Source organism: Balearica regulorum, chromosome 1 (genome assembly GCF_011004875.1).
Source record: "Balearica regulorum gibbericeps isolate bBalReg1 chromosome 1, bBalReg1.pri, whole genome shotgun sequence".
NCBI lineage: Eukaryota > Metazoa > Chordata > Aves > Gruiformes > Gruidae > Balearica > Balearica regulorum.
In genome coordinates, this window is record NC_046184.1 from 150,831,410 (window position 1) to 150,856,097 (window position 24,688).

At 40.2% G+C, this 24,688-nt stretch overlaps 1 protein-coding gene across 4 annotated transcripts in view; it reads left to right on the plus strand.

Annotated features, from left to right (window-relative positions):
• The first annotated feature begins 533 nt into the window (after window positions 1-533).
• The window catches only part of RGPD4 (RANBP2 like and GRIP domain containing 4), a 34,222-nt gene continuing 10,067 nt past the window's right edge, over window positions 534-24,688 (plus strand). For 2 of the 4 annotated variants that reach the window (XM_075739148.1, XM_075739150.1), the window contains exons 1-21: window positions 534-827; window positions 3,286-3,353; window positions 3,823-3,934; window positions 4,868-5,020; window positions 5,846-6,076; window positions 6,509-6,654; window positions 8,642-8,834; window positions 9,497-9,587; window positions 10,469-10,678; window positions 11,192-11,370; window positions 11,466-11,641; window positions 11,962-12,085; window positions 12,451-12,612; window positions 12,946-13,083; window positions 13,167-13,313; window positions 13,792-13,974; window positions 14,057-14,140; window positions 14,666-14,804; window positions 14,975-15,072; window positions 15,957-20,499; window positions 21,519-21,596. In XM_075739148.1, the coding sequence (XP_075595263.1) occupies window positions 753-827; window positions 3,286-3,353; window positions 3,823-3,934; window positions 4,868-5,020; window positions 5,846-6,076; window positions 6,509-6,654; window positions 8,642-8,834; window positions 9,497-9,587; window positions 10,469-10,678; window positions 11,192-11,370; window positions 11,466-11,641; window positions 11,962-12,085; window positions 12,451-12,612; window positions 12,946-13,083; window positions 13,167-13,313; window positions 13,792-13,974; window positions 14,057-14,140; window positions 14,666-14,804; window positions 14,975-15,072; window positions 15,957-20,499; window positions 21,519-21,596 (7,330 nt within the window). In that variant the 5' untranslated portion in view covers window positions 534-752. The remainder of the gene's footprint in view (window positions 828-3,285; window positions 3,354-3,822; window positions 3,935-4,867; window positions 5,021-5,845; window positions 6,077-6,508; window positions 6,655-8,641; window positions 8,835-9,496; window positions 9,588-10,468; window positions 10,679-11,191; window positions 11,371-11,465; window positions 11,642-11,961; window positions 12,086-12,450; window positions 12,613-12,945; window positions 13,084-13,166; window positions 13,314-13,791; window positions 13,975-14,056; window positions 14,141-14,665; window positions 14,805-14,974; window positions 15,073-15,956; window positions 20,500-21,518; window positions 21,597-24,688) is intronic. The other 2 variants (XM_075739151.1, XM_075739152.1) reach the window with 2 other exon arrangements.

Below are 24,688 nucleotides of genomic sequence, written 5' to 3' on the forward strand. Positions count from 1 at the left end.
CTATAGTTGTCGTGAGCCACAAGATACAGTTTTAGGTGAGAAATTACTAAAGCATGGCTCCACACACGCAACGACTTGCTGTGACAGCTAAGGCCCATGCACGAATGGAAGCTGGTCTAGTAACAACGGAGTAAAGATCAGTTGCCCGTTAAAATTTAGCGGGATACGAGGCAGCCTGGCTTCCAAGGAGCCCGGCAGCCGTTAAGCCGTGCCCTTACCCCAGCCTCGCTCGGCCGTGCCAGGCCGCTCGGGAGCCCCGCAGCCCTCACCCGGGGCTGGCTCCGGTCAACGGCCTCGCGGGGGGCGAGGAGAGCATCTACCACCACCTCACCGGGCCGGCCCCCTCAGCCGGGGGAGGAGAGAGGCCCGCACCGCCCCCGTCCCGGCACCGGGATTACCCCGCAACAACACGAACACCCGCACCCCCACCCCGCTGCGGCTGCGCACTCCTTCCCTCATCCCCCGGGGCGCGTGCGCAGAAGCAGCGCACGCGCAGAGAGCGGTGCCCGCCGATGCCCCGCCCTCGCCTGCGGCCGTTGATGATGGGCAGCGCCGGGCGTGGGGCGGCTCTTGCGCACTCGCTGGAGCCGAGCGCCCTGTACGGTTGCGCGGGAACTTGCGTAACGTGCGGGTGCCGCCGCGTCCCTCCGTCGTTTCCTCTTTCCTTTCCCCTCTGAAGGCGCCGCGCGGAAGGCCGGTGGAGAAGGTGTTCCGCCTGGAGCGAAGCCGGGCGCGGCCCCTGCCGCGGCGCCATGATGAGGCGTACGAAGCCCGAAGTGGAGCGGTACGTCGCCTCCGTGCAGGCCGCCGCGCCTTCCCCCAGAGAGGTGAGTGCTGCTAGCGGTGGGCCCCGGCCGGGGGCCGCCAGCGGATCTTCCGCGGCCTTTCCTTTCCCCCCTGCGTCGGTACTGGGGGGCGCTGCGGTTGTTGGCGGCCGCCTGTCCCGGTTAGGCTCGCTGCGGCCCGTGGTGGGGCCCCTTCCCGCCTCGCGTGGGGCCAGGCCTGAGGGGCGGCTCGCGTGGGGCGGCAGCGGCGTACCCTCCCTCGCTTTCCGAGGGGCGGCCTGTGTGCTCCCTCCTGCCCGCAGGGAAGGGGCCTTGGGGGGAGGGGAACGGCTGCTTTCTGCGGGTGCTGCGGCTCCCCGCGCCGTGTCGGGCGCAGCGGTGCTAGGGCTTGGTCTGCTCTGCCCTTCCTCATCCCTGGCGGTGAGAGGAAAAGCCGGTTATGGTGTCTGTAGGAGTCTTTCTTGAGTCCGTGTTTACTCAGGGTTTATTTAAGCTGAGTGAGGTAAAGGAAGCTGCTGTGATGAAGGGCGCGGGGGTTTGCTTACTGGAGGTGCTTTTCCTAACCAGGAGCAGCGGCTTACCAAAGCTGTGCACCTGCCTTTTATGCCTGGTAAGCCCTAGGGTAGCTTTAAAGAGCCCACTAGCTCTCTAAGTACAGACTTCTTTGGTTTCGTGAGTGGAGTTCCTAAGTTTCCAGAGTTTCGTTTTCTTCAAAGGGTAAAGAACCTGAATAAGGAACTTGTGAGACACTTTCAGTTTTCTTTTATGTGCCCTGTGATTAATGTTCTTGTCTGCATGGCTGCTTTGTGAAGTAACAGTATTAAGAGAGGAGGGGAATGGGGAGAAAATAATTTTCCTACTGTATTTTAGTAACTGGACAGAAGGATGAGGAACTCTGCACAATTGGTTACCGTTTTCCATTATATCTGGAAAATGGTATACAAGTCACAATGAACAGTCTGATGCAATTTATGGGAGCTACTTAATCCCAAAAGATCCTGTTCTGCTGCTCAGAATTGATTTTATTGCAGAGGTAGAATATTCAGTGCGTTGTACAGTGGGAATGCATCCATGTTCACCATTATGCAGTAGGGTCTTTATGCAAGGCCTGTGTACATCGTCATCATCATTTGTACCTTTCCCAATGACATCAAAGTTGTCTTGTGACTTTGTTTAATTGACTTGGGGGCTATTTAGACCAGACAATGTCAAGTACATCACTGCCAGAATCAGAGATGCACTTTAATTGTTTTGATATTCCTATTGAACTCTATCTGTTCTGCTTAAGGCCAACTGGTGCATATTTAGAGGTTGGTTGATTGAAGTAATGCTTACAACTAATTGTATAGCACAGTCAATGGTAGAAATAGTTGCTGGTGTTCTTGTGTTGATTTTAAGAGGGGATGTTTATAAGGCCACTAAGCACTTACTTTGAGGTTTCCTTTCATCTGTGTTTAAAAGGAGATGCCAAGTGTGACTCCACTCTGACGTATTTCATTGTTTCCTTTTTTATAACATACTTCAAAAATACAGACTGAAAACTTGAAGTATCTTAGGAGGCCTGCTTTCATTCTAAACCATTCTTTAAAATTTTGCACGAATAGCGGAGGTGGGAGAAGGAGGGAGACTAGTAATTCAAGTATATTCAAAATGTAGGTGCTTGTTTGGAATCGTAGATGTAACTAGTTCTAGTATTTTTTTGTTCACAAGCAAAATCTGCTTTTTACTGGGAGCTCAAGCTTTAAATTTTTGTCTGGTTTACTTCTACCTTGAGGTTTTTGCTTGTTTTTTAGCTCATTCCTTTCACTCCTTTCCTCCTGTCCATGCTTCTGCCATCTTGCCCTCTGCCTGCTCTCTGTGCATTTCATCTTGTTTTGCCTTTGTTGCTTCCTTGTTCTCCAAAGGTATTTTTGGCAGGGGGTAGATGTTTCACCTTTTGCCTATAGAGTGTGTATGTTCAAGTGATCTTAGGCTGACAACATCAGAAATAAAGTACTGCATAAATACATTTCTTACCCAAACTGAGAATGACTTAGGTAGAAATTATTTTTTCCTCAATTATATTAAAACAGTAGTGTCTGATTACAGCGTACTTACAGTAGGGCGGAATGACAGATCTCTCTTGGTTTGTAGGATTTTTTTTTTCTTTGCTACATTGCAACACGAGATTAAATGTAGCTGACCCATTCGTCTACTCTCTTTAACCAGAAGTGTTTATGAAATGCTACATGTGTAAGAGCTTGTTGCTTGGTTCACTTGTAATCTTTATTTTGCCTAGTAGCCTTCGCCAATTATAGCAAAAGCTCTTAACTCTTTGAAACGTGTAGGTTTAAGAATGAAAAAACAAACCCTTAAATATGAGGAGTGGATTTGGGCTGTTAACTAGTTGTCAAATTCAGTCACTTAAAAGTATTATGTATTGCTGAAGAGTTACCCTATTGAATTACTTTAAAAGTACTGTACATCTGAAGTATGTCTGTCATGTTTTTTTCTCCTTCAGAAATCAATGAAAGGATTCCTCTTTGCTAAGCTGTATTTTGAAATAAAAGAATATGAACTTGCTAAAAGGTAACATGTGTTGATGTATGTTTGTTTTTCTAAAGTATAAGAGAAAAGCTAAATGAATATGAGGTAGACCAGAGAAGCCAAGATCAATATCATGCTGTTTTAAGATAGCAGTAAATGTGGATATTGAGTGCCATGTAAATCTTTATAAAATAACAACTTAAAATATTAGTTATGTGGTACCAAAAAACTTAACTGGTTGAAATGGCTTTTTTTTGCCTCTTACTGTTTCTGCGAACTGCTGTTGGTTTCTGGTTTTGTTTGTTTTTAATAAACAAATAATTGCTGGCAAGTAAGTGGCATCTGTACATGTAAAATGATGTGTTGCTTCTTACTTTAAGGTTCAGACAAGTTATCTAGAACAAAATATGTCTATACTTCCTGTATGGCAGTTTAAGTTGTTATAGCTCGGGAGGGAGGAGTATTACTGAAAAATATTGGTCAAGTAACTGACTTTTTTTCCCCTCCATAGGTATATATCTACTTACCTCAATGTACAAGAGAGAGATCCCAAAGCACACAGATTTCTTGGACAAATTTACGAAGCTGAGGATAACATAGAAAAAGCTTTTGGGTGTTACAAGGTAAGTACTGCACTGACCCCTAATGTCTTGCTTTATTCCTTTGTAAATGGACTTTTAAAATCCTTCTGTACTGGACATTCTCAAACCCATAGAAGAAAACTTGTTCCTGGAAATACCGTATTATTTATACACATTTGATGATGGAAAGCATGTGAAGCGCCACACAACAGATTCTTCACTTGATATCACTTGCTTCAGTAGTGTATTTTTAAATTAATTCTTTGGGTTTTTTGTTCTGGACTTGATATTTGTGCTAACTGCTGCTAAATTCTTCCCATGTCATACATTGGCTTTTGAACTAAGGATCTGTGACTGTTGCAGAATTCCTTAATGTGGACTGTGATGACAAGAGGAATGTAGTTGCTACTAGAAAACTGTAGGCCTGGTGTGTTTTTTGTTTGGTTGCTTTTGGAGGGAATGGGGGCAGAAGGGATGGCCAAATCTAATTTTGATTAGGTGAGCATATAAATGTCAAATTCTGAATTGGAATGTGTTTGTTCTGGTTTTGGGGAGGGAGATGATGTGCTCAGAAGCCTGGTTGCCAACACAACTCCATGAAGTGCTATCACACTTACTAAACTGTGTGTCTTAACTAATTTTTTTTTTTTATTTTTAAATGCCTCATCTGGCTAGACATCCTTACAGTCTTACTGCCTGCGTATAGCAGTAACTAGCGGTAGATGCAGAGGAGCTGGCTTTTGCATTGTTTCTCTTATGCTCTTCTGAATTGCAGCAGTTGTGCCTGGGTGCTGTGAACTAGTGGTGGCATTTAGAAAGGCTCTTCTTAATGTATTCTGTATTGATAGATCTAGCTATTCTGAATAGCTGAGTCTGGGTGGGATAACTTTCTTTCCTGTTCTATTTGGATCGTAAGATCAAGTTGGTTTGTTTTGTTTTTTTTTTTCCTTCCTGTGCGTGCATGGGAAAAACTAGCGTTCTGTGGAGTTGAACCCAACACAGAAAGATCTTGTCTTGAAGATTGCAGAGTTACTATGCAATAATGACATTACTGATGGAAGAGCAAAATACTGGGTTGAGCGAGCTGCTAAGCTTTTCCCTGGGAGTCCTGCTGTTTACAGGTTGAAGGTAAATTCCGAATTACCTCTCTTCTGCGGCTTAAAAAAACTTTCAGCATCTGACTGGAGTGCTTTTTGCATGTCACCTCACACAAAACTTCCTGGCTAAACTATTTTAGAATCTTTAATATTAAATCTATTAGACATTACTTTCTTTGTGGTCTGATGTTTTTGTCTAGCTTTAAAGAAATCTGCAGCTACAGGCATTCATACCCTTTTCTAATGTTTCAAGGTTAATCGTCTTCAAAAATGCTGAGAAACTGTTAGTTGTCACATCTGAGAAGTTAAGACTAGATAGGCATTACTTGATCTTTCTATTGTGTGGCTGACAGAAAGGTAGCAGGCCTGTGAACTCAGTCTTTCGTGTTCTACGCTACTTTTTTGTTTTTAAATCTGTATTATGATCAACTCTGCAGAATGTGGCAAATGCTGTAATTCTCAAATACTGTGTAAATGCTTTCAGTTGTGCGATATCACTTTTGCACAGATATATTAATTTTGTTTAGCTAGGCAGCAACCACATTGAAGACTTAAGATGTAGGTTTTTAAGCAAGATAGTCTATGGCAAGGTATGCTGTCATTGAACCAAGTGGTTTGACAAGCATTACTTACCATTGGTAAGGGGCAAATTCTGAGGAATTTTTTCTAGTTATCTCAATTTTTTAAAATATTTGAGAATTTCATCAAACTTTATGTAATACCTAAAAGCTATAAAGAGTAGTGTAGTTTGAGTAGCGTGGTCTACATAGGGGAGGAGAGAAAACTCTGTACTGTAGTTGCTGAAAAGACTTACATGGGAAATGAAATGTTAACATGTTGCCTTCATGTTTAATAGGAGCAGTTATTGGATTGTAAAGGTGAAGATGGATGGAATCAGCTTTTTGACTTGATTCAAGCAGAACTTTATGCAAGACCAGATGACGTCTACATAAACATCAGACTAGTTGCACTCTACCGTTCAAATAATAGATTAAGAGATGCTGTGCTCCATTGTCAGGAGGCAGAGAAGAAAATCCCTTTGCAGTCAAGCTTGGAATGGTGTTCCTGTGTTGTAGAGACATTTGAGGTGTTTAATCATATTTTGATCCTGTGATAGTCTTCCATATCTTTTTCACTGGTCTATTTTTCATAGTGTCATTGTTCTGACAGCTGTTTCTCAAGTGATTTAACTCCTTCAAATGCAAATCTACTGAAACCAGTGGAATTAGAAAATACTTCTGGGGGGTTTTTTAATTGGAATTTTCTCCCTAAAATTAAGCCTTATAGAGCTATCGAGTTTCTAACTTCAAAAGCTGAGTTAGATAACGGCAGTTCCATTAGGGATAAAATTGCTCAGGCAAATAGTTCCCTGGAACTTTGCTGCTGAAGAATATGTTAAGGTCTTACCTGTGAAACTGGATTATGCAGTAAATGCTACTAATATGTTTTGAACAAATACTGACCTTGCCTTCCTGGAAGGATGACTGTTCCTTATCCTGTGATGAACTTTCTTCTTTAGGAATATCTGGAATCTTTACAAGACTTGGAGTCTGATAAAAATAACTGGAGAGCTATCAAGAAAGATCATCTGCTGGCCTATTCTAGCTTTGTCAAAATGACACTTTCTTCTAGAGATGTTCAGGAATGCAGAGAGGCACTTGAAAGGTACTAATTTAACTTTCCTGTACTAAAAAAGAATCTCTAAGTTGTTTTTTTTTTTTCCCCCTGGGTCACACAACATCTGCCAAGCTTTGATTTCACTGCTTAACTTGTTTGCGGATGGGCAAGGAGGTGCTCTGTACTAGCCACTAAGAATGGCTCTTACTTGAATTTGAACCCCAGGATTGAACGAGATGTAAGCCTTGTTTGAATAGGCAGCACACAGCCATGGAGAAGGCATATTGATATCCTGGGTCAATTAAACTTTGTACTTTCCCTTCAGTAAGAGAGTGTGGTTCTGTACTTCAGCTATTGACTAATCCAGACTTCCCAGACAGTTAAAGAAAACCCACCCAACAATAACAACAAAACCAAAGAAAACTAAACCCACCTCTTGTGTTTCAGCTTTGTCCTGCTCATTTTGTTCTAAATTAATGCTACACATACTGGAATAATTAGGAGCTTTAGGTATATAGTATAACTGGGAGGGAGGAAACCACTTGCAGAAGAACACTCTCCTTCAGGGAAAACTGGTGGTGTTACAGAGCCAGCTGACTTCAAGGCGTATCATCTGTGGCACACCTAGAGTAGTACAAAACAATGTTTGTAGTCAATAGATTGAGATCTGTGTTCCTTTCTGTTATCTTCCCTTTCTTACTGATTATTATTGACTTACCTTTGTTCCTTAATTATGTAATGTCTGTGTCCTGTTTCAGCTGAGATAAACACAAAAATGTAACTAATTAACACGACAGGCTATTATATTGTCTTTTGTAAAACAACGTTCTTCAGTCTGTTAATCTTGAATGAGTATTTGAAGTAATACAGGCAATGGATGAGGAATACTTAATGCCCAAGCATATTTCATAGAATCATAGAACAGTGTGGGTTGGAAGGGACCTCAAAGGTCATCTAGTTCCAACCCCCCTGCCATGGGCAGGGACACCCTCCACTAGACCAGGTTGCCCAAAGCCCCATCCAACCTGGCCTTGAACATTTCCAGGGAGGGGGCATCCACAGCTTCTCTGGGCAACCTGTTCCAGTGCCTCATCATTCGTAACAGTAAAGAATTTCTTTCTAACATCTAATCTAAATAGACGCTCCTTAAGCTTAAACCCATTACCCCTTGTCCTGTCACTACACTCCCTGACAAACAGTCCCTCACCATCTTTCCTGTAGGCCCCTTCAGGTACTGGAAGGCTGCAATTAGATCTCCCTGGAGCCTTCTGTTCTCCAGGCTGAACAATCGTAACTCTCTCAGCCTGTCCTCATAGGAGAGGTGCTCCAGCCCTCTGATCAGCTTTGTGGCCCTCCTCTGGACTCGCTCCAACAGCTCCATGTCTTTCTTGTACTGTTTTATCTTCTTTTTCTCTTCTAACACTGACTAAAACCATCTTGGGTTTTCTGCTGCCATTTTATTGGACCCTTTCAAGGTGATTATATCTGAAGCACTTCCAGATCATGACAATACTAACAGTCATTATAATTTTGTCAGGTAATTAAAAGAGTGTTTTAACTGTTTTCTGGAAAGCCTCTCCTGAGTGGGGGCTGTGCACTAGCCTACAGCTGCTCAGATTTGTACAGTACCTTCTAGTTTTGAAGACCCTGTCTAGCTGTATCTTGGGCTTTTCTGATAAATGAAGGACAGGGAAGAGCAGCGTGACTAGCATCTCCTGCATGTCTCTAAATCTGCAGTAGTGAAGAAGTTTAACCACCTGGTTTAGGAGAGTAGTTGTGAAACCAGCTGTGCAAAGATGTGCTAAAAAAGACTGTAAATACGTAGGTAATATTAAATATGTTTTACTTCAATAAACTAAGTTGAGAGCTTTGGGAGTGTGAGATCGTCACTGTACTTAAACCTGAGTTTAACAGAGACAGTACTAACCATTGACTCATGAAGTTACTTGATTCACAGTTAAATAACATCAACTGAAACTGCCTGCTATAGCTTTTACCAGGACTCTGTTTAGAATGAGTCTTCTCTACATTTTAGTTTTGATCGTGTGCTTCAGTCAGTGAAACCATATGTGAGTGGGGCTGATGAGTTGTCTCGTACCTACGTGGAAATGAAAGGACAGCTGTATATGCATGCTGGAACTTTGCTACTGAAAATGGCCCAACACAATGAGGCACAGTGGAGAGCTGTGTGTGAACTAGCAGCATTGTGTTATCTGATAAGTTTCCAGGTAAGTGATTTTTCAGTTGATGCAGTTCTTGAAATGTTCTTGCTGTACATGTGTTGAACTCCTGTATTCCTGAGATGAACTAGCGTTTGTGTGCCTAAGGAAAGACTCCCTCCTTGTTCACCAAACCCTACTCTTTCACAATTCTTTGAAAGGTTTCAAATAACACGAATAAGGTATAAGTGCAACTTCAGCTGTTCCCCGCGTTAAAGTAACCTGATTCTTAAAGGCCAGCAAAATTTTCCCTACAGTATATTCCCTTTTCTATAATACAGCTGAACACATATGTTAAGTATTAGGCTTCCCTCCTATAGGGAGGGAAGGGGATGAACTGAATGGTTCCCATATACTTGTTGCATAGACAGCAGAACTAAAACTAAGCTTAAAAGTAAAATTGATTGTCCTTTTTACGCCACTGCTTGCATCCCAGGTATTACTTGCTCTTGTGTGCACTTAATGTTACTTGCAATAGCTATAATTGCCCACTCTGGGGTTTTGTGTTTTGGGTGGGTTCCCCACCCCTCCCTGGGGATATGTGACATAGTACCTTCAGAATGAATTATGTATTTTTTTCTATAGTTTTCTAATGCTAAAAAGAAGCATTCTTAAGACTAAAAGATCCACTCTTGCGAAAATCTGTAACGTTTTTCTGCTTACTTCACCAGGTTCCTAAACCAAAGTCAAAACTAATAAAGGGGGATCAAACTGGACAAGATGTGCTAGAAATGTTGGCCTGTGATCGGAAAAGCCAGTCTGGTAATAAAAATAGCTATATAGTTCCATTTTATTGTTGCAGATAGTTACTTTAAGAGTTAAATAGTTTGTTAAAGGACACATTCGTTATCTTGAAATGTAATGTTAACACTTCAATATGCAATAAAATTTTCTACATTCTGACTACATATGTAAAATAAAATAGTAGCTTGATCCTGACACCTGAAGTTTTTTTTTTCTTCCTCTTTAGTGTGCTAGTAGAGTGCATTTGTGGTTTTTTTTTTTTTTGTTTTTCTTCCAAGTGTGTGTGTTTTCCTCCTTTTTGCCTCTCCAGCACACTAAGATAGAATTTAACTTACATGGTCTCTTATCTACTGGAAATGGCTTCTGCTTGCTGATACTATTTTGCAAGTATTGTTAAACCCAAGAGGAGAAGAAAATATTACTGTTACTCTGTCCTTTACATTGTCTTACTTGTTAATCAGCTTTGCTCTTTTTGCTGCTAAGTATAGACAGTTTTCCAGTCTACAAACTCTTGCAAGGCCTAGATGAAAACAAACCAACCCACTAGGCATCAGGTTCAATTGTTTCAGAATAGATTTTGATAGGACAGGCTACTCTTGTATTACAGCTACTTATTTTAAAGACAGTTGCAGTGCCCCTAGAACAGTAATAATAAGATGTCTTTGTTTTACCAAAGAACTGGATTTACAAATGCCTTGGGACTGTTGTCACTAAAAGCTTGGGAAGCCTACGTGCTGAAACAGTGACCTTAATTGCAGGGAGAACATAACAATCTGTAGGTTTCATAAGGGGAAATCCTGATTCCCACGCAGCCTTTGGTAGCGAGAACAGTCCAATACATCAAGTATTACTTTCCTTATGTTCACTGATTTATGTGGAGTGTTTTTTTTGTTTTCTAGGTCATATGTTGCTGAACTTAAGCCACGGCAAGCAAGACTTCTTTAAAGAGATTGTGGAATCTTTTGCAAACAAGAGTGGTTCATTTACATTGTTTGATAGCCTGTTTGAGAGTGGAGCTTCTAGAGAGAGATCTTTTATTGGCACGGATGATATTGGAAATGTCAGTACACAAGCACCAGTGCAATTGGAACTTAATAAATATGACATTGGTAAGAGGTGTTATTTTCTCAAACACGACACAGCTTCCTGTACCAGAACTGTTCTACAAATACTTCATATTGCAACAGAAGACAGATACCTGGAATAGCTGTCCAAAGTTACCCTAACGTCCTAGGCAAGATTTAGACTTCCTTGCAAAGTAAAGAAGTGTTTCTTGAATAATTCCTTAAAGATTTTGTAGTAGTAAATAGGTTTGCTAAAAATAGTCACCTGTTGGACTGAATATGGTGAGGATGGAAGTGAAAGGAAATCTGAGTGTCACCCCCTCAGAAGCTTAAGGGGTTGATGGCTTAAGCACTCAGATGAACTGTCTGCTTGATGTGTTTGGCGCTTTGAAGTTCGTAATCTTTCATAAGTGAAAGTTGGAATCTTGATGCTCATTGGTCTGCAGAGTATCCTTGGCTGCTCTGACAGAGTGAGATGTGAAACACAGCTTTGATCAGGTACAAGTCTTGCTCACCTGTAGGAAGCTGACATCTGCATCCAACTCTGTTTTTGCATAGGTGCTGTTCGAATGCACAATGGCAGTCTCCAGCACCTTGTGTGGCTTGGCTTGCAGTGGAACTCCATGTCAGTCTTACCCCCAATGCGGAAATGGCTAAAACAGCTTTTTCACTTGCCCCAAGAAACATCAAGACTTGAGACAGATGCTCCTGAATCCATTTGCCTATTGGACCTTGAAGTAAGTAAACTTGCCAGGTTCTTAAGTGTACTATACATTTAAGTTTTTTGGTATTTAATACCTTTTATTTTTTTTCTTTCTTTTTACAAAAACAGGTGTTTCTACTTGGGGTGGTATTCACTAGCAACTTACAATTGCAAGAGAAGTTTAATTCTTACTATGGCGCACATCAGCCTCAATTCTTACCCTTGCCAGTGTGCAAACAGCTCTATACCGAAAAGCAAAGATGCTGGTGGGATGCCGTTCGTACTCTTATTCAGAGAAAAACAATGTAAGGTTTTTTCAGTTTGGAAATGTTTGACCAAGCCTTTAGGCAGCCTCTGCTACAGCAGCTTGGATTGGTCCCAACAGGTTCTTGTAAAATTAAACGTCTTTTTTCACATATTTTGGACATTGAAACTTTGTTGTAGTAGGGACTTGATATGCTTGAAAAAATTCTAAAAATGGAGTTTTCACTTCTAACAATGCATTTCTAAACTAGAGGCGGGTTAGGACTAAAACTGTGAGCTATATTCATCAAGCAAATGACATGTGAACAGATGAAAAATAGAGAGCGCTAATCAAGGAATGTTTCTTTCTTCTGATATTCAGACCAGGAACAGCAGCAAAACTGAGGCTTATTGTACAGCATGGAATAAGTACTCTGCGAACACTGGAGAAGCATGGCCTTCAACCTGCCTTAATTATACACTGGGCAAAAAGCCTGCAAAAAACAGTGAGCTGAGATTCTTTTTAAATACATAAAACTGGAGTTTTCTCCGGTTTTTTCTTTCTTATTTTCCAAACTATAAACAGATGGGGGGGGGGGATAAATCAGATGAGAATGTATTACTGAGAACTGTTGTTTATTGTCAGGCATATTAGTTGCTGTAGTCACCCTATAAAGTATTTTGTCTTAAACTGTAGTGGTGTTTGCTACATGTGTGTTGCTTTAGCTCTTGAGATAAACCTCAGGGGGTTTATCTCAAGTGTCAGAGAAGCACTTTTGGAACTTTTCAATGAAACAGGAGAAGGATATGTACGAGTAACATCTTGACTTGAATTTGTTGACATGTGTTTCTATCCCCTTTTCTTCACCAGGGCACTAGCCTTAACTCCTTCTATGACCAGAAGGAATACATTGGACGAAGTGTCTATTACTGGAAGAAAGTTTTGCCTATGCTGGAAAATATCAAAAAGAAGAGGAATATTCCTGAACCTACTGATCCTCTCTTCAGACACTTCCATAGTGTAGACATTCAGGTACAGCTTGATAAGGCAAGGTTGAAGTAAGAGAGGGTCTATGTCAGAAACTTAAATAGTTGGGTTTTTTTCTCTGCATTGTACGACTCACGTTATTACCATAAAACTGTTAATGCTGAGATTTTATAGTATTAGTGCCCAATAAAGAGGGAAGAAAATCTCTCCTTACAACTTTATTCTTACCTTTAAAACTGTGTGTATGATTGGAAGGCATTGAACGCCCTTAGTACCCACTTTCTGTAAAGTTTATATTCCCTGTATTATAGGAAGAAAGATGATAATGGATGTGTCATTCCATTGTTAGATACGAGTTGTCTTTCGCTTTCTTTGTAGGTCTTTCAGGTTGCAGGATATGAAGAAGAGGCGCGTATAGCATTTGCAATGTTGGATGCAGTTGATGGCAAAACTGATGATGCTTTGTTAGCATTTGAAGCTATTAAGAATGTGGTTTCATACTGGAATCTTGCTGTGGTAAGTTTATAAACTGCATTACCCCAAAATGCTTTGCTTTATTGTTCTGTCTGATCCTAATTAATCTGTGTCCTGTTCTTTAGATCTTCCAAAGAAAGGCAGAAGAGATCGAAAATGATGCCATGCTGCCAGAAGAACAAGAAGAACACAAAACCTATCTTCTTAAAAGCAAGTATTATCTAATGAAGATCATTGAGGAAAGCTCCTCGGATATGTCAGTAAGTGAGAAAGTAAGTAATTGCTTTAAAAACTTCTTTCAAGAGATGCAGTGCCTTTTGGTTAGTTTCAAAATGAAACAGTTAGCACTTGTTAGCTTTTATTAGACCAGGCATTGCATTAAGGCAAGTTAAACTTATTTTTTCACTCAAGCCAAATAACCTGCTTAACACTAATGGGTTGATAAGCTCTGGGTAACTTCTGTAACCTACCAGATCATGCAATATTCTGAGTACTCTGTGGATGAAAGCTTTAATGTAAACAAACAGGTTTTGTCACTTATCTTCTTGTAGAGGTCGATAGTTTGAAAAAATAAAATTAATATTTGTGTGAATTGTTTTCTTACATTAATCTTAACAGACTTAGAGCTTTGAAAAAACAATATTTGTGTAATGAAAGCCTTGTGAATTGTTCAGCCAGAATTCTGAATGTAGTCTGTCTTGCTCTGAGGGAGAATTGCAATCATGACTCCTGCTTCAAATAACTTTCCAGCTGCCGGTGTCTATTGAAACTGTGAGGGAAATGCTAGATACAGTGATCCAGGAACTTGGCGAGAATGGTGAAGAGGGAAGTCCTGCCTTCAGGAATGGTCTATCACGAGCTGTAGATTCAGAGGTGAAACATTCCACTCCGTCACCACCCAAGTTCTCTCTTTCACCAACTAAGAGCTACAAGGTATATTAGCCAGCTGTTATTTCAGGGAATTGTTATGCTTGAATAAAAATTCACAAGATCCAAGTAATTTCTTTTTTTCTAGTTTTCTCCTAAAACTCCACCTCAGTGGGCAGAAGATCACAGATCTATACTTCAAATGATCTGTCAGCAAGTGGAAGCTTTAAAGGTAAACAATTTTGTCACCGTATTCAGTGAAAAACAGTTGGCCTTTTATTTATGGGAAGGACTTAGTGATAATAGCATGGGCTAACTTACACTTCCTATGCTACTATTTAAATCAGAATGACCTTCTGTAAGCATTTGTCTAAATTGAGTGCAAGAGTAAATCTTTCTGATTAACTCTTATTTGGGACTTGGACAGGGGTACAGAGTCAACCCTGCTATGGACTGTATGCAGGAAGAGTTCTGCTTTCATCAGCTTGGTTCTTATCCACTTGGCTCTGTGGTGGTTTTTTGTTTGGTTGTTGTTTTCTACTTCTGGCTTTAGAACATAATCATAGTACTTTGTACTGACTGGGCAGATCTTGGATGATTCTGGCAGGGACCTCTTGCTTTATTTAATTTTTTTCTTTTAATAGAGGTTGAACATGCTTTTAAATAGAAAAAGGGTAGGCATTATTCCTTATGTTTTCTTCTACAAACACCTACGTAATACATACTTGTGCTCTTGATTGGCACGCTGTCTTGACAGAATGAAATGCAAGAAATGAAACTTAATAGTTCCAACTCAAATGCATCATCTCATCGATGGCCTACTGAAAGCTATGGAACAAATACAATGTCAGAAGGTTATCAGAGAGCACAAAATCTTCATGAAGCTCCGTTAACAGGTAAGTTGCAGAATTTTTATCTAAATGCTTTGCTAAACCAAGTAAGACTTTTGAAAATGCTGCAGAAATGTTTTAGTGATTCACAATTAAAACCTGATTGCTGGGGAGAGTCCGTTCAAAACAACAAAAAAATTAAAGTATAAACTGTTTTTTCTGATGTTCCTTTTTAGTTGCTACCACTGGCCCGTCTGTTTACTACAGCCAGTCACCTGCCTATAACTCTCAGTATCTTCTCAGAACTGCTGCAACCAATGTAACACCAACGAAGGTGAGAACAAATCTATCCACGTAAGCTACTTCCAATGATCTGCTGAAACTGAATCACTGCTTTTGATTATATATGTAGTTGGATGTAACTGCAGTTCCTTATATAGTATTTGGTAAATTTAGACTGCTGGGGATAAACTGATAATTTATCTTTCTGCTTAACTTTTGGGATGTGGGGTTTAGGAGAAAAAGCCAGCATAATTGTCAGTTGATAAGCTCAACATGAGCTGGCAATACACGCTCGCGGTCCGGAAATCTTTACGAGGGCATGTAGTGATGGGAGAAGGGGTAATGGTTTTAAGCTGAAGGAAGGTAGATTTAGATTAGATGTTAAGAATAAATTCTTTACTGTGAGGGTGGTGAGGCACTGGCACAGGTTGCCCAGAGAAGCTGTGGATGCCCCATCCCTGGAAGTGTTCAAGGCCAGGTTGGATGGGGCTTTGGGCAACCTGGTCTAGTGGAGGGTGTCCCTGCCCATGGCAGGGGGGTTGGAACTAGATGGTCTTTGAGGTCCCTTCCAACCCAAACCATTCTATGATTCTATAATATGTCTGTAATAGTTAGTATATGGCTGCTACAGCGTATGTGCAATAGCACTTTCTTTTCCCCCCAAAGTAGCATCCCAAAAGAGAATGGGGTTTGCAAGGCCTTTTTCATTAAAAAACACCCAACCCATTCATCTTGTGCCCCCTTTCTCCGTGCCTGTTTTCAGATGCCCTTCAAGATTTAAACTAATCAGTTTAAGTTAAAATTAGTATAGATTTAAACTTGTATGAAAGTATGCCCTGCTTTTAAGAGTACATGTTATGTGGGCTTCAGCACAGCAAGACTTTGTTGTCAGTTACCATAATAAGAAAAGCAATTGTTTTCTGCTTTTGCTTTTAGGCTCCTCTCTATGGCATGAACAGACTTACACCTCAGCAACATATATATGCTTATCAACAACCAATGCATACACCACCTCTGCAAAACACTTCCGCTTGTATGTTTTCCCAAGAAATATATAGCACATCTCTGCGTTTTGATTCTCCTGCTACTAGACTCATTTCTCCTCATAGGGGTGATGATTACTGCAATTACAGTGTTCCGCAGGCAAGCACAAATCCACCATTGCCTGGACCAGGCTATTTCGTAGCAGAATCAAAAGCAATAGAATCTTCGAAATCTAAATTCGGACAGTCAGGAACAGCAGAAGGATCAAAAACATCTCTGCCAACACCAGCACAGTCAAGTCAGCCAACACCTTTTAAATTCAACACTAACTTCAAGTCTAATGATGGAGACTTCACCTTTTCTTCTCTTCAAGTTGCAACACAGCCGGCTAATGCAGCTTTTAATAGTAGCGAAAGCCTCTTGGGTCTTCTGACATCTGATAAATCTTTACAGGATGATAGATATGTGGAACAAAGAACAGTTAATGATCACACAAATAGTCAAAAAAATGTCTTAAATTTTAGCAATAAACATCTTCCAGGCATCTCTTTTAGAGAAACCATGGAACAAAATGCACACAAAAACCTGGGTTTTGAGAAAAGCGATATGTTTAGTGTCCAAGAACCAAGCAAGTCTGGTTTTATGACTTCAAATTCGGATTTGGCCAATAAAAGTCATGAAACAGAGGGAGGAAGCACCCATGGTGGAGATGAGGATGATGATGGTCCTCATTTTGATCCTGTGGTGCCGCTCCCTGACAAGATTGAAGTAAAGACTGGTGAGGAAGATGAGGAAGAATTCTTCTGCAACAGAGCCAAGCTCTTTCGTTTTGATGTAGAATCTAAAGAATGGAAAGAAAGGGGTATTGGAAATGTGAAAATACTGAAACATAAAGTATCTGGCAAATTTCGTCTTTTAATGAGACGGGACCAAGTGCTGAAAATCTGTGCAAATCACTACATAAATACTGATATGAAATTAACTCCAAATGCTGGATCAGATAGGTCATTTGTATGGCATGCTTTAGATTATGCAGATGAGTTGCCAAAACCAGAACAGCTTGCAATTAGATTTAAAACACCTGAGGAAGCAATGCTTTTCAAAAGTAAATTTGAGGAGTGTCAGAATATTTTGAAAACCTTGGGATCAAATGTTGACACATCCGTGACTCAGAATAGTGGGACTGCAAGAGAAACAACAAATCAGGACATCAAGGAGCCTAGCAGATCCGGTTCTGGGACCCTGAACTTTGGATTTCAGTTTCCAAAAGATGGGGTGAGCAGTGAACCTGATAGTAAAGGCAGCCTTCCAGCTCAATCAACTGCATCTGAGCCTACATCTTTTTCATTTGGAAAGCAAGCCCCGCAAACCTATTCTTCTGATGGGTTTGGGCAGCATCTCTTGAAGAAGGATAAATGGGAGTGTAAAGTATGTTTAGTTCCAAATGAAGCAACTGCAAAGAATTGTGTATCGTGTCAAAGTCCAAATCCAGATATGTGGGAAACACATGGCACCCCATTAACTGAGTCTGCTGCAAGTTGCAAAGCCAGTGGTAACACTGTGCAGGACGACTTTGGATCTGCTTTTGCTAAAAAGGAAGGTCAATGGGACTGCAGCGTCTGTTTAGTAAGAAACGAACCCACTGCCTCCAAGTGTGGTGCCTGCCAGCAACCAAACAAAACTAATACAGAGGTATCTGGTCAACAAACTTCTTTGAAAACTGGCCAAGCAATTGCTCCAAAGGCTAGTCAAAATGACTTGGGAACTGCTTTTTCTAAAAAAGAAGGTCAGTGGGACTGCTCTGTACACCTAATCCAAAATGAAGCAAAAGATGCGAACTGTCGTTCTTGTCAGAATCCTAGCTCGCAAAGTCAACCAAGTGTGCCTGTACCTACTGTTCAGGCATCCCCTGCTCCCAGGTTTGGTTCCACTGCTGATGCAAATAAGCCACAGAAAAATGGATTTGAAGGGCTTTTTACTAAAAAGGAAGGGCAGTGGGATTGTAATACTTGTTTTGTGAGGAATGAAGGTTCTTCACCAGCCTGTGTAGCCTGCCAAACACCAAATCCATCTAGTAAGGCTGCTGGTGATGCTTCATCAACTCCTGCTTTTGGCTTGAAAAGTCAGTTATCTGAACGTGATGGAGGACAGTTGAGAACAGGCTTTAAGTGTGAGTTTGGTCATGGTGAGCAAGGCAAGACACGGTCATTTACATTTCAGATTCCTTTTGATACTGAAGCTAAGCCTGCAAAGGAAGGATTTAGCTTTTCAATGCCAGTGCCTCCAGATGGATTTAAATTTGGGATACAGGAGTCTAGTAAAAATACCACAAAGAAAGATGAGCCATCCAAAGAGTGTACAACTGGCTTCTTAAAAAGCATTGATGAAAAGGACAAAAAGGAACTTCCTTCAGATAGTGGAATTACATTCCAATTTCAAGAAACAGCAAACAAGGAGAAAGGTGACTTTGTTTTTGGACAAAATAGCAGCACTTTTACTTTTGCCGAGCTTGCAAAAAATGCTCAGAGGGAAAGCTTTCAGTTTGGCAAAAAAGACCCTAACTTCAAAGGCTTTTCAGATGCAGATAAAAAGCTGTTTTCTTCGCAGGCTTCTAAAATGGATCACAAAGCAAACACTTCTGCTGACCTTGGTGAGAAGGATGATGATGTGTATAAGACAGAGGATAGTGATGATATCCATTTTGAACCTATAGTTCAGATGCCTGAAAAAGTAGAACCATTTACAGGAGAGGAAGATGAGAAAGTGTTATACTCCCAAAGAGTAAAGCTGTTCAGGTTTGATCCAGAAACAAGCCAGTGGAAAGAACGTGGAGTGGGCAACCTGAAGATTCTTAAAAATGAAGTTAATGGCAAAGTAAGAATATTAATGCGGCGTGAGCAGATACTGAAGGTGTGTGCAAATCACTATATAACAACAACGATGAACTTGAAACCACTGTCTGGCTCAGACAAAGCATGGATGTGGGTGGCCAGTGACTTCTCTGATGATAAGGCAAAGTTGGAACAACTGGCAGCAAAATTCAAGACACCAGAGCAGGCTGAGGAGTTCAAGCAGAAGTTTGAAGAATGTCAGAGACTACTACTAGATATACCACTGCAGACACCTCATAAGCTTGTTGATACCGGTAGGACAGCTCAACTTATACAGAAAGCAGAAGAAATGAAGTGTGGCTTAAAAGATCTCAAAACATTTCTGACAGATGACAAAACTAAACTCTCAGAAGAGGAAAACGTAAACTCTGTTTGTGCCAGCAGTACTTCTGATCTGGTTATAAAGCCACATGCGGAAAGTACTGGGCCTACTCTGGAGTGGGATAACTATGACTTGCGTGAAGAAGCATTGGATGATAGTGTAAGTAGTTCTGTGTATGCATCACCTCTTGCAAGTAGTCCTGTAAGAAAAAATCTGTTTAGGTTTGGAGAGTCTACCACGGGCTTTAGTTTCAGCTTTAAATCTGCCTTGAGCCCATCCAAATCTCCTTCCAAACAGAACCAGAGTAGAACATCAGTAGGCACAGATGAAGACTCTGACATTACTCAGGAAGAAGAGAGAGATGGGCAGTACTTTGAACCTGTGGTGCCTCTGCCTGACCTTGTGGAAGTGACCAGTGGTGAGGAAAACGAGCAAGTTGTCTTCAGTCACAGAGCTAAGCTCTACAGATATGACAAAGATGCTAATCAGTGGAAGGAGAGAGGTATTGGGGATATAAAGATACTACAGAACTACGACAACAAACAAGTGCGTATAGTAATGAGAAGGGATCAGGTACTAAAACTCTGTGCCAATCATAGAATAACACCAGATATGAATATACAACAAATGAAAGGATCCGATAGAGCGTGGGTATGGACTGCATGTGACTTTGCAGATGGCGAAAGGAAAGTAGAACTTCTAGCTGTGCGATTCAAGCTGCAGGATGTTGCGGACTCATTTAAGCAGATTTTTGATGAAGCAAAGCGTGCTCAAGAGAGAGACACACTGATAACACCTCTTTCTTCTCGGGCTAATACGCCGAAGGAATCTCCATGTGGTAAAAATGCAGTAGCTGTACTAGAAGAAACTACCAGAGAAAGAACTGACCTCAGCCATGGTGATGATACTTCTGATGTAACTGTAGAAGTCACAGAGGTGTCAAACACTTCTGAAACGCCAACAAAAACAGTGGTTTCTCCTCCAAAGTTTGTATTTGGATCTGAATCTGTTAAGAGCATTTTCAGCAATGGAAAGTCAAAGACATTCACATTTGGAAATACTTCAGCCACTAGTTCTCTCTTTGGCTTCAGCTTTAATCCTCCAAGAAAGAGTGAAGACCATATTCCAATGTCTCGGAACACAGTACAGAAAGATCTGGAAGTCTCTGAACCACCAAAAAGCTCTAGTGCTCCTCAGAAGCCTCTAGACAGCAAAGTAGACAACTTGCCTACTTCAACACAAGATGGACCCTCTAACTTCTCATTTAGAATTCTGGAAAAAGGTGAGTGTCAATTGAAGTAGTAATTTATTCAACTAGGCAACTTATTAAGCAGTCATCTCTATGCTATTCATTACTCTGTGTTGTTTCAATAGTATGTAGTTTCCTCCAGTTCTAATGGGGATACCCCCATCTTCACAAGTTCTTGAGAGTTTCAACTAAAAGAGTGAATTTTAAGTCATAATTATTTTCACATAAAAATGAAAGTGTGTGATGCAGGATGGAGTTTTGTTGATTGGTGAGGAAGGGGATTTCAGGTAGGAGCTGTAACTCTGAAATGCTGTACCTGAATCTTGGCTTAAGTGTTTAAAGAAGGAGCTGTGGATTCATTTTTTGAGACTTAAATAGGTGGCTGGATTGGTAGTGTGTGTATATACCTGGACCTTTGCTCTGAGTGGTGAAGTTTGGGAACAGCAAATGTATGCTTCAGCTAAAATTCAAATTATCCCCATGACTGAACGGATGGGTATTCTAAAACTACTCTCTGTACGTTTGTTTGAAGTCTTAATTATTTGCCTCTGCAATTTCAGATATGTAGCTTAAATAACACCAGGTGTTAGCCTGAAAAGAGATCATGTGATTACATCCTCAGTTTCACAGTTTCTCACACTGAAAAAGATGTGCTTGCAGAAGTTGTGGCTGCGACATGACCGCTATAATGTGCTGGAGTGTCTTTGTGAGAAGAATGGGATTTACTAGCATTTTAATGGTAGAGTACTTCTTTTTGAAGGCTTCGTGTGCTGCTTCCCATCAGTGCAAGACGGTTTAATCAGATAATAGTTTTTTAATTTACATACTAGTCTCAGAATTATGAAGACATACTGTTTATTAACTAAAGTGGCATGGCAGATGATGATAGCTGCCGTCTATTCACATGGGTTGAATAAGCTTGTGTAGAATTAACAGATGAAATTTCCTACTGTGAAATATGACTATGAAATGCTTCCACAACATAGATAAGTCTGTTTTACCCTTTTAAAATTCCAGGTAAACACTTATATCCGAACAATTTATTTTTTTAGGATTTAATTTTAGCCTTTTTAAATCTAATCCAATGGCCTTTTGGACAAGCACATCTTCCTTGCAACCTGATAGTAAAGGTATTTACATACTGCACTGAATGTGTGATAAAAACACTTTAGGAAGCATGAACAGTAACTCAACTGCGGCAAAGCAGTTGGCTTGATAATCCTTATGATTAACATGCATGCTGAAGAAGAGTACTTAAAATTGCGTGTCTGACTACTGTATTTGTCCTATTGGAGAATGTCTCTAGCCCTTAGTATGTTAATATGAGCTAGCACAATGGCCCTCTCTAAGCTTTTGGCTTCTGTTTGCCTTGTTTTCTGAGGGCATCTGCCTTGCACTTCTCTGTCAGTTTTACTGAACATGCACACTGGATCTCTAAAATTCCCCTTCTCTGCAGAAATTCAGTTGTTCTGTTGTTTTTAGGGAATACATCTTTTAGTACCTGAGGTCTTCCACTTTAATGAAATATGCTTGAACATCTCAAGACAGGTTATCCAGTAAAATGCTCGAATGTATTTAGCCTCTCCATTGGAAATATTGATAATGAGGAAACTGAATTAAACTTGTTAACTATTGCACTTTTAAAAACAAGGAGCACACAGAAATGAGAGCACCAACTCCCTTAGCTATTGCTTATGTGTATATATTTCATATATAATATGAAGTCCATCTTGGCTGGTCAGAAAACTTTTGCTAAGTAACCAGTTTGTTTACATTCAGAACCTGTAACCAAAACTTACAGCTTATAGTTTGATTATATGTCATTATATGATGTTACTAATAGTGCTTCTTTGCAAGTATGCTTGCTGTAAGCATACTCAACTTACATAGTTTGACAGTGTTTTAATTTTAAAAAGCAATTTTTTATTCTAGTCTGCACAAGACAGTCTTCTAATGTCAGTGTCTTACATTGGAATGACATTTTGACATTTTTAAACAAACACCATTTCCCCAAAATTACATTTCTAAAGAAGCCATTCTTATTTAAATGCTGAACTCATGTTCTGTGTATATAATCTAAAGTCAACTGTTCTGTGTTTTTAGGCATCCCTGTGCATGGACTTTGTTAACAATTCAGTTTTATTTTCATCATTTGATGTCCATAATGTGAAGTGATTAAGCATTCTGTGCCAATGCATACATGCAAGAATTTTTACTACCTCAAATTGATCTTGTTCTTATATTGGGGGTGTGTGAGGGTGTGCATGTGGTTTAAAAAAACCAAACAAACAAACTATGCCTTTCTGCTATTTCAGACTGTTCTTCACTTCTACTTTTCTGATAACTAGGATATGATTATATACTTAATGATTTATTTACAGTTGATAATTGTCCTTAGTGTAGCTTTTTGGTGGCTTTGTTTTGAGCTCTGACTCAATAGCAAATGACTTTGAGAAGTCCTTTCTAAATTACATTTTCAAGCCTACCCAATGAAAATATAATCTGAGGCTTTCTCATGGGGAACATCTTTTGGGGAGCAGCTTCTGAGTTGTGCTAGAGCAACATTCTAAAAGCAATTTAACCTCATAGTAGTTCTGCACCTCCATGCAAAAGTACTTAAGTTTTTCTCAGGTCAGGTTGTGAGCTTTTTATTAGTGCTTTACAAGTCTGAATCAGAGTTACGTCAGTTGCATGTTACTGTATCAGTTATATGCATTAAGGTTTAAACTCTGGTGCTTTTCTCTTATCTGGAAGATAGTCACTGATATATGCATGAGGAAAGAAAAAAAAATCAGTATGGTGACTAGCTAGATATTTAGGCTTACCTGGTCTTAATGTCAGTTGAAACAAAAGCAAAAATGTAACGCACCAGTGAAAAGAACTCTTGTGCATGGAATTGTTCTTTATTTTCTTCTTTCCATATACTAACAATGTTCTGTGTGGATTTCCCTCCCCTCCCCCCAGTAGAAAGTTCTATTATCAAAAAAACAACAGTCTTTTAAGAATATATTGTATGTATGCATGGCTCTTGGTTTTCATAGCTGCCTGTGAAGATACATTTAAGCTGAGTAAGTGGGGAGGGTGAGTAGAAACTGACTTAACTAAACCAGTGAACATCTTGCTCAGTCTTAATATTCTGAGCGCAAATACACGTTGTAATCTTAATCTTTGTTGTTGAACCCTTTTGTCACTTTGAGTGGATGTTTGGAACACTAGAATCTTAATCCAGTGTTTGATAGATCAGCGTAATGGAGAACTTCACCTATGGATCAATCCAAAATGACTTTTTAATGTATTTCTCTTACTGAGCTACTTTGCGCAAAGGCTACTGAAAGAGACTGCATGATAGTTCTTTGGGAATGCTATCTGTTGAATGTGATGGACTATATAATCTGTGGCCAGGGTCTTCTGGCTGGCTTTATACTGCTCAGATTAAAGGAAGCTCTCACTTTTACCATCTACCTGACTGACTTTGGAAGCATTCACTAAGATACGTTTTTGAAAATTCTCTAATCCTAAGGAAAGCTGGTTTTTGCTGTAACCTTTAATGGCTGTAAGACTAAAGCATGAGTAGGAAAATTAGTGTTCCGGAGGAACTGAGTAGTAGTCTGGTTCCTAGCTAAAGATTTATGTTCCCACTGACTACGCTGTGCCACAAACTTATCAAATAATTTCTGGTGAAAAGAACAGTGAGCTTTTGAGAGCACCCTTCAAATTCTGCTGACTAGTTTAACTCAAACCTGGAGAATGTTAACAAATAGGTTGACTTAGTAAAGCAATCAAACTGTTCCTAGAAAAAGCCAGTGTATGGATATTGATGTGTTCATGGGGCAATTCTTACAAATAGTTAAGAAATTTGTTTCTCACACCTTTACCCCCAAACTCCTTCTCTCAAAACAACACTAAAGCACAACCCAAACAAACAAAACCCCAAACAAGCAATACATGATACTTAAACTGGTACATCCTCCCTCTTTACTTCCATTCTCTCATAATCAACTCAAATCTTTGTTTCCAAATCTGTCTGCTTGTTGTATGTTTTTCTGCAGTTTACTCTAGGCTGTGCTTTCAGCTTTAACCTTTAATTATACACTGTTTTTTTTCAATACAAGTGGAATGGACAACTTAATGTTGAAGGAGAGAGGAGAAAAAGCTATATAATAAAACTGATAGTGGTATTTGTCCTTCCTAGAAATGTTAAGCAGGCTGATAGCAATATTTA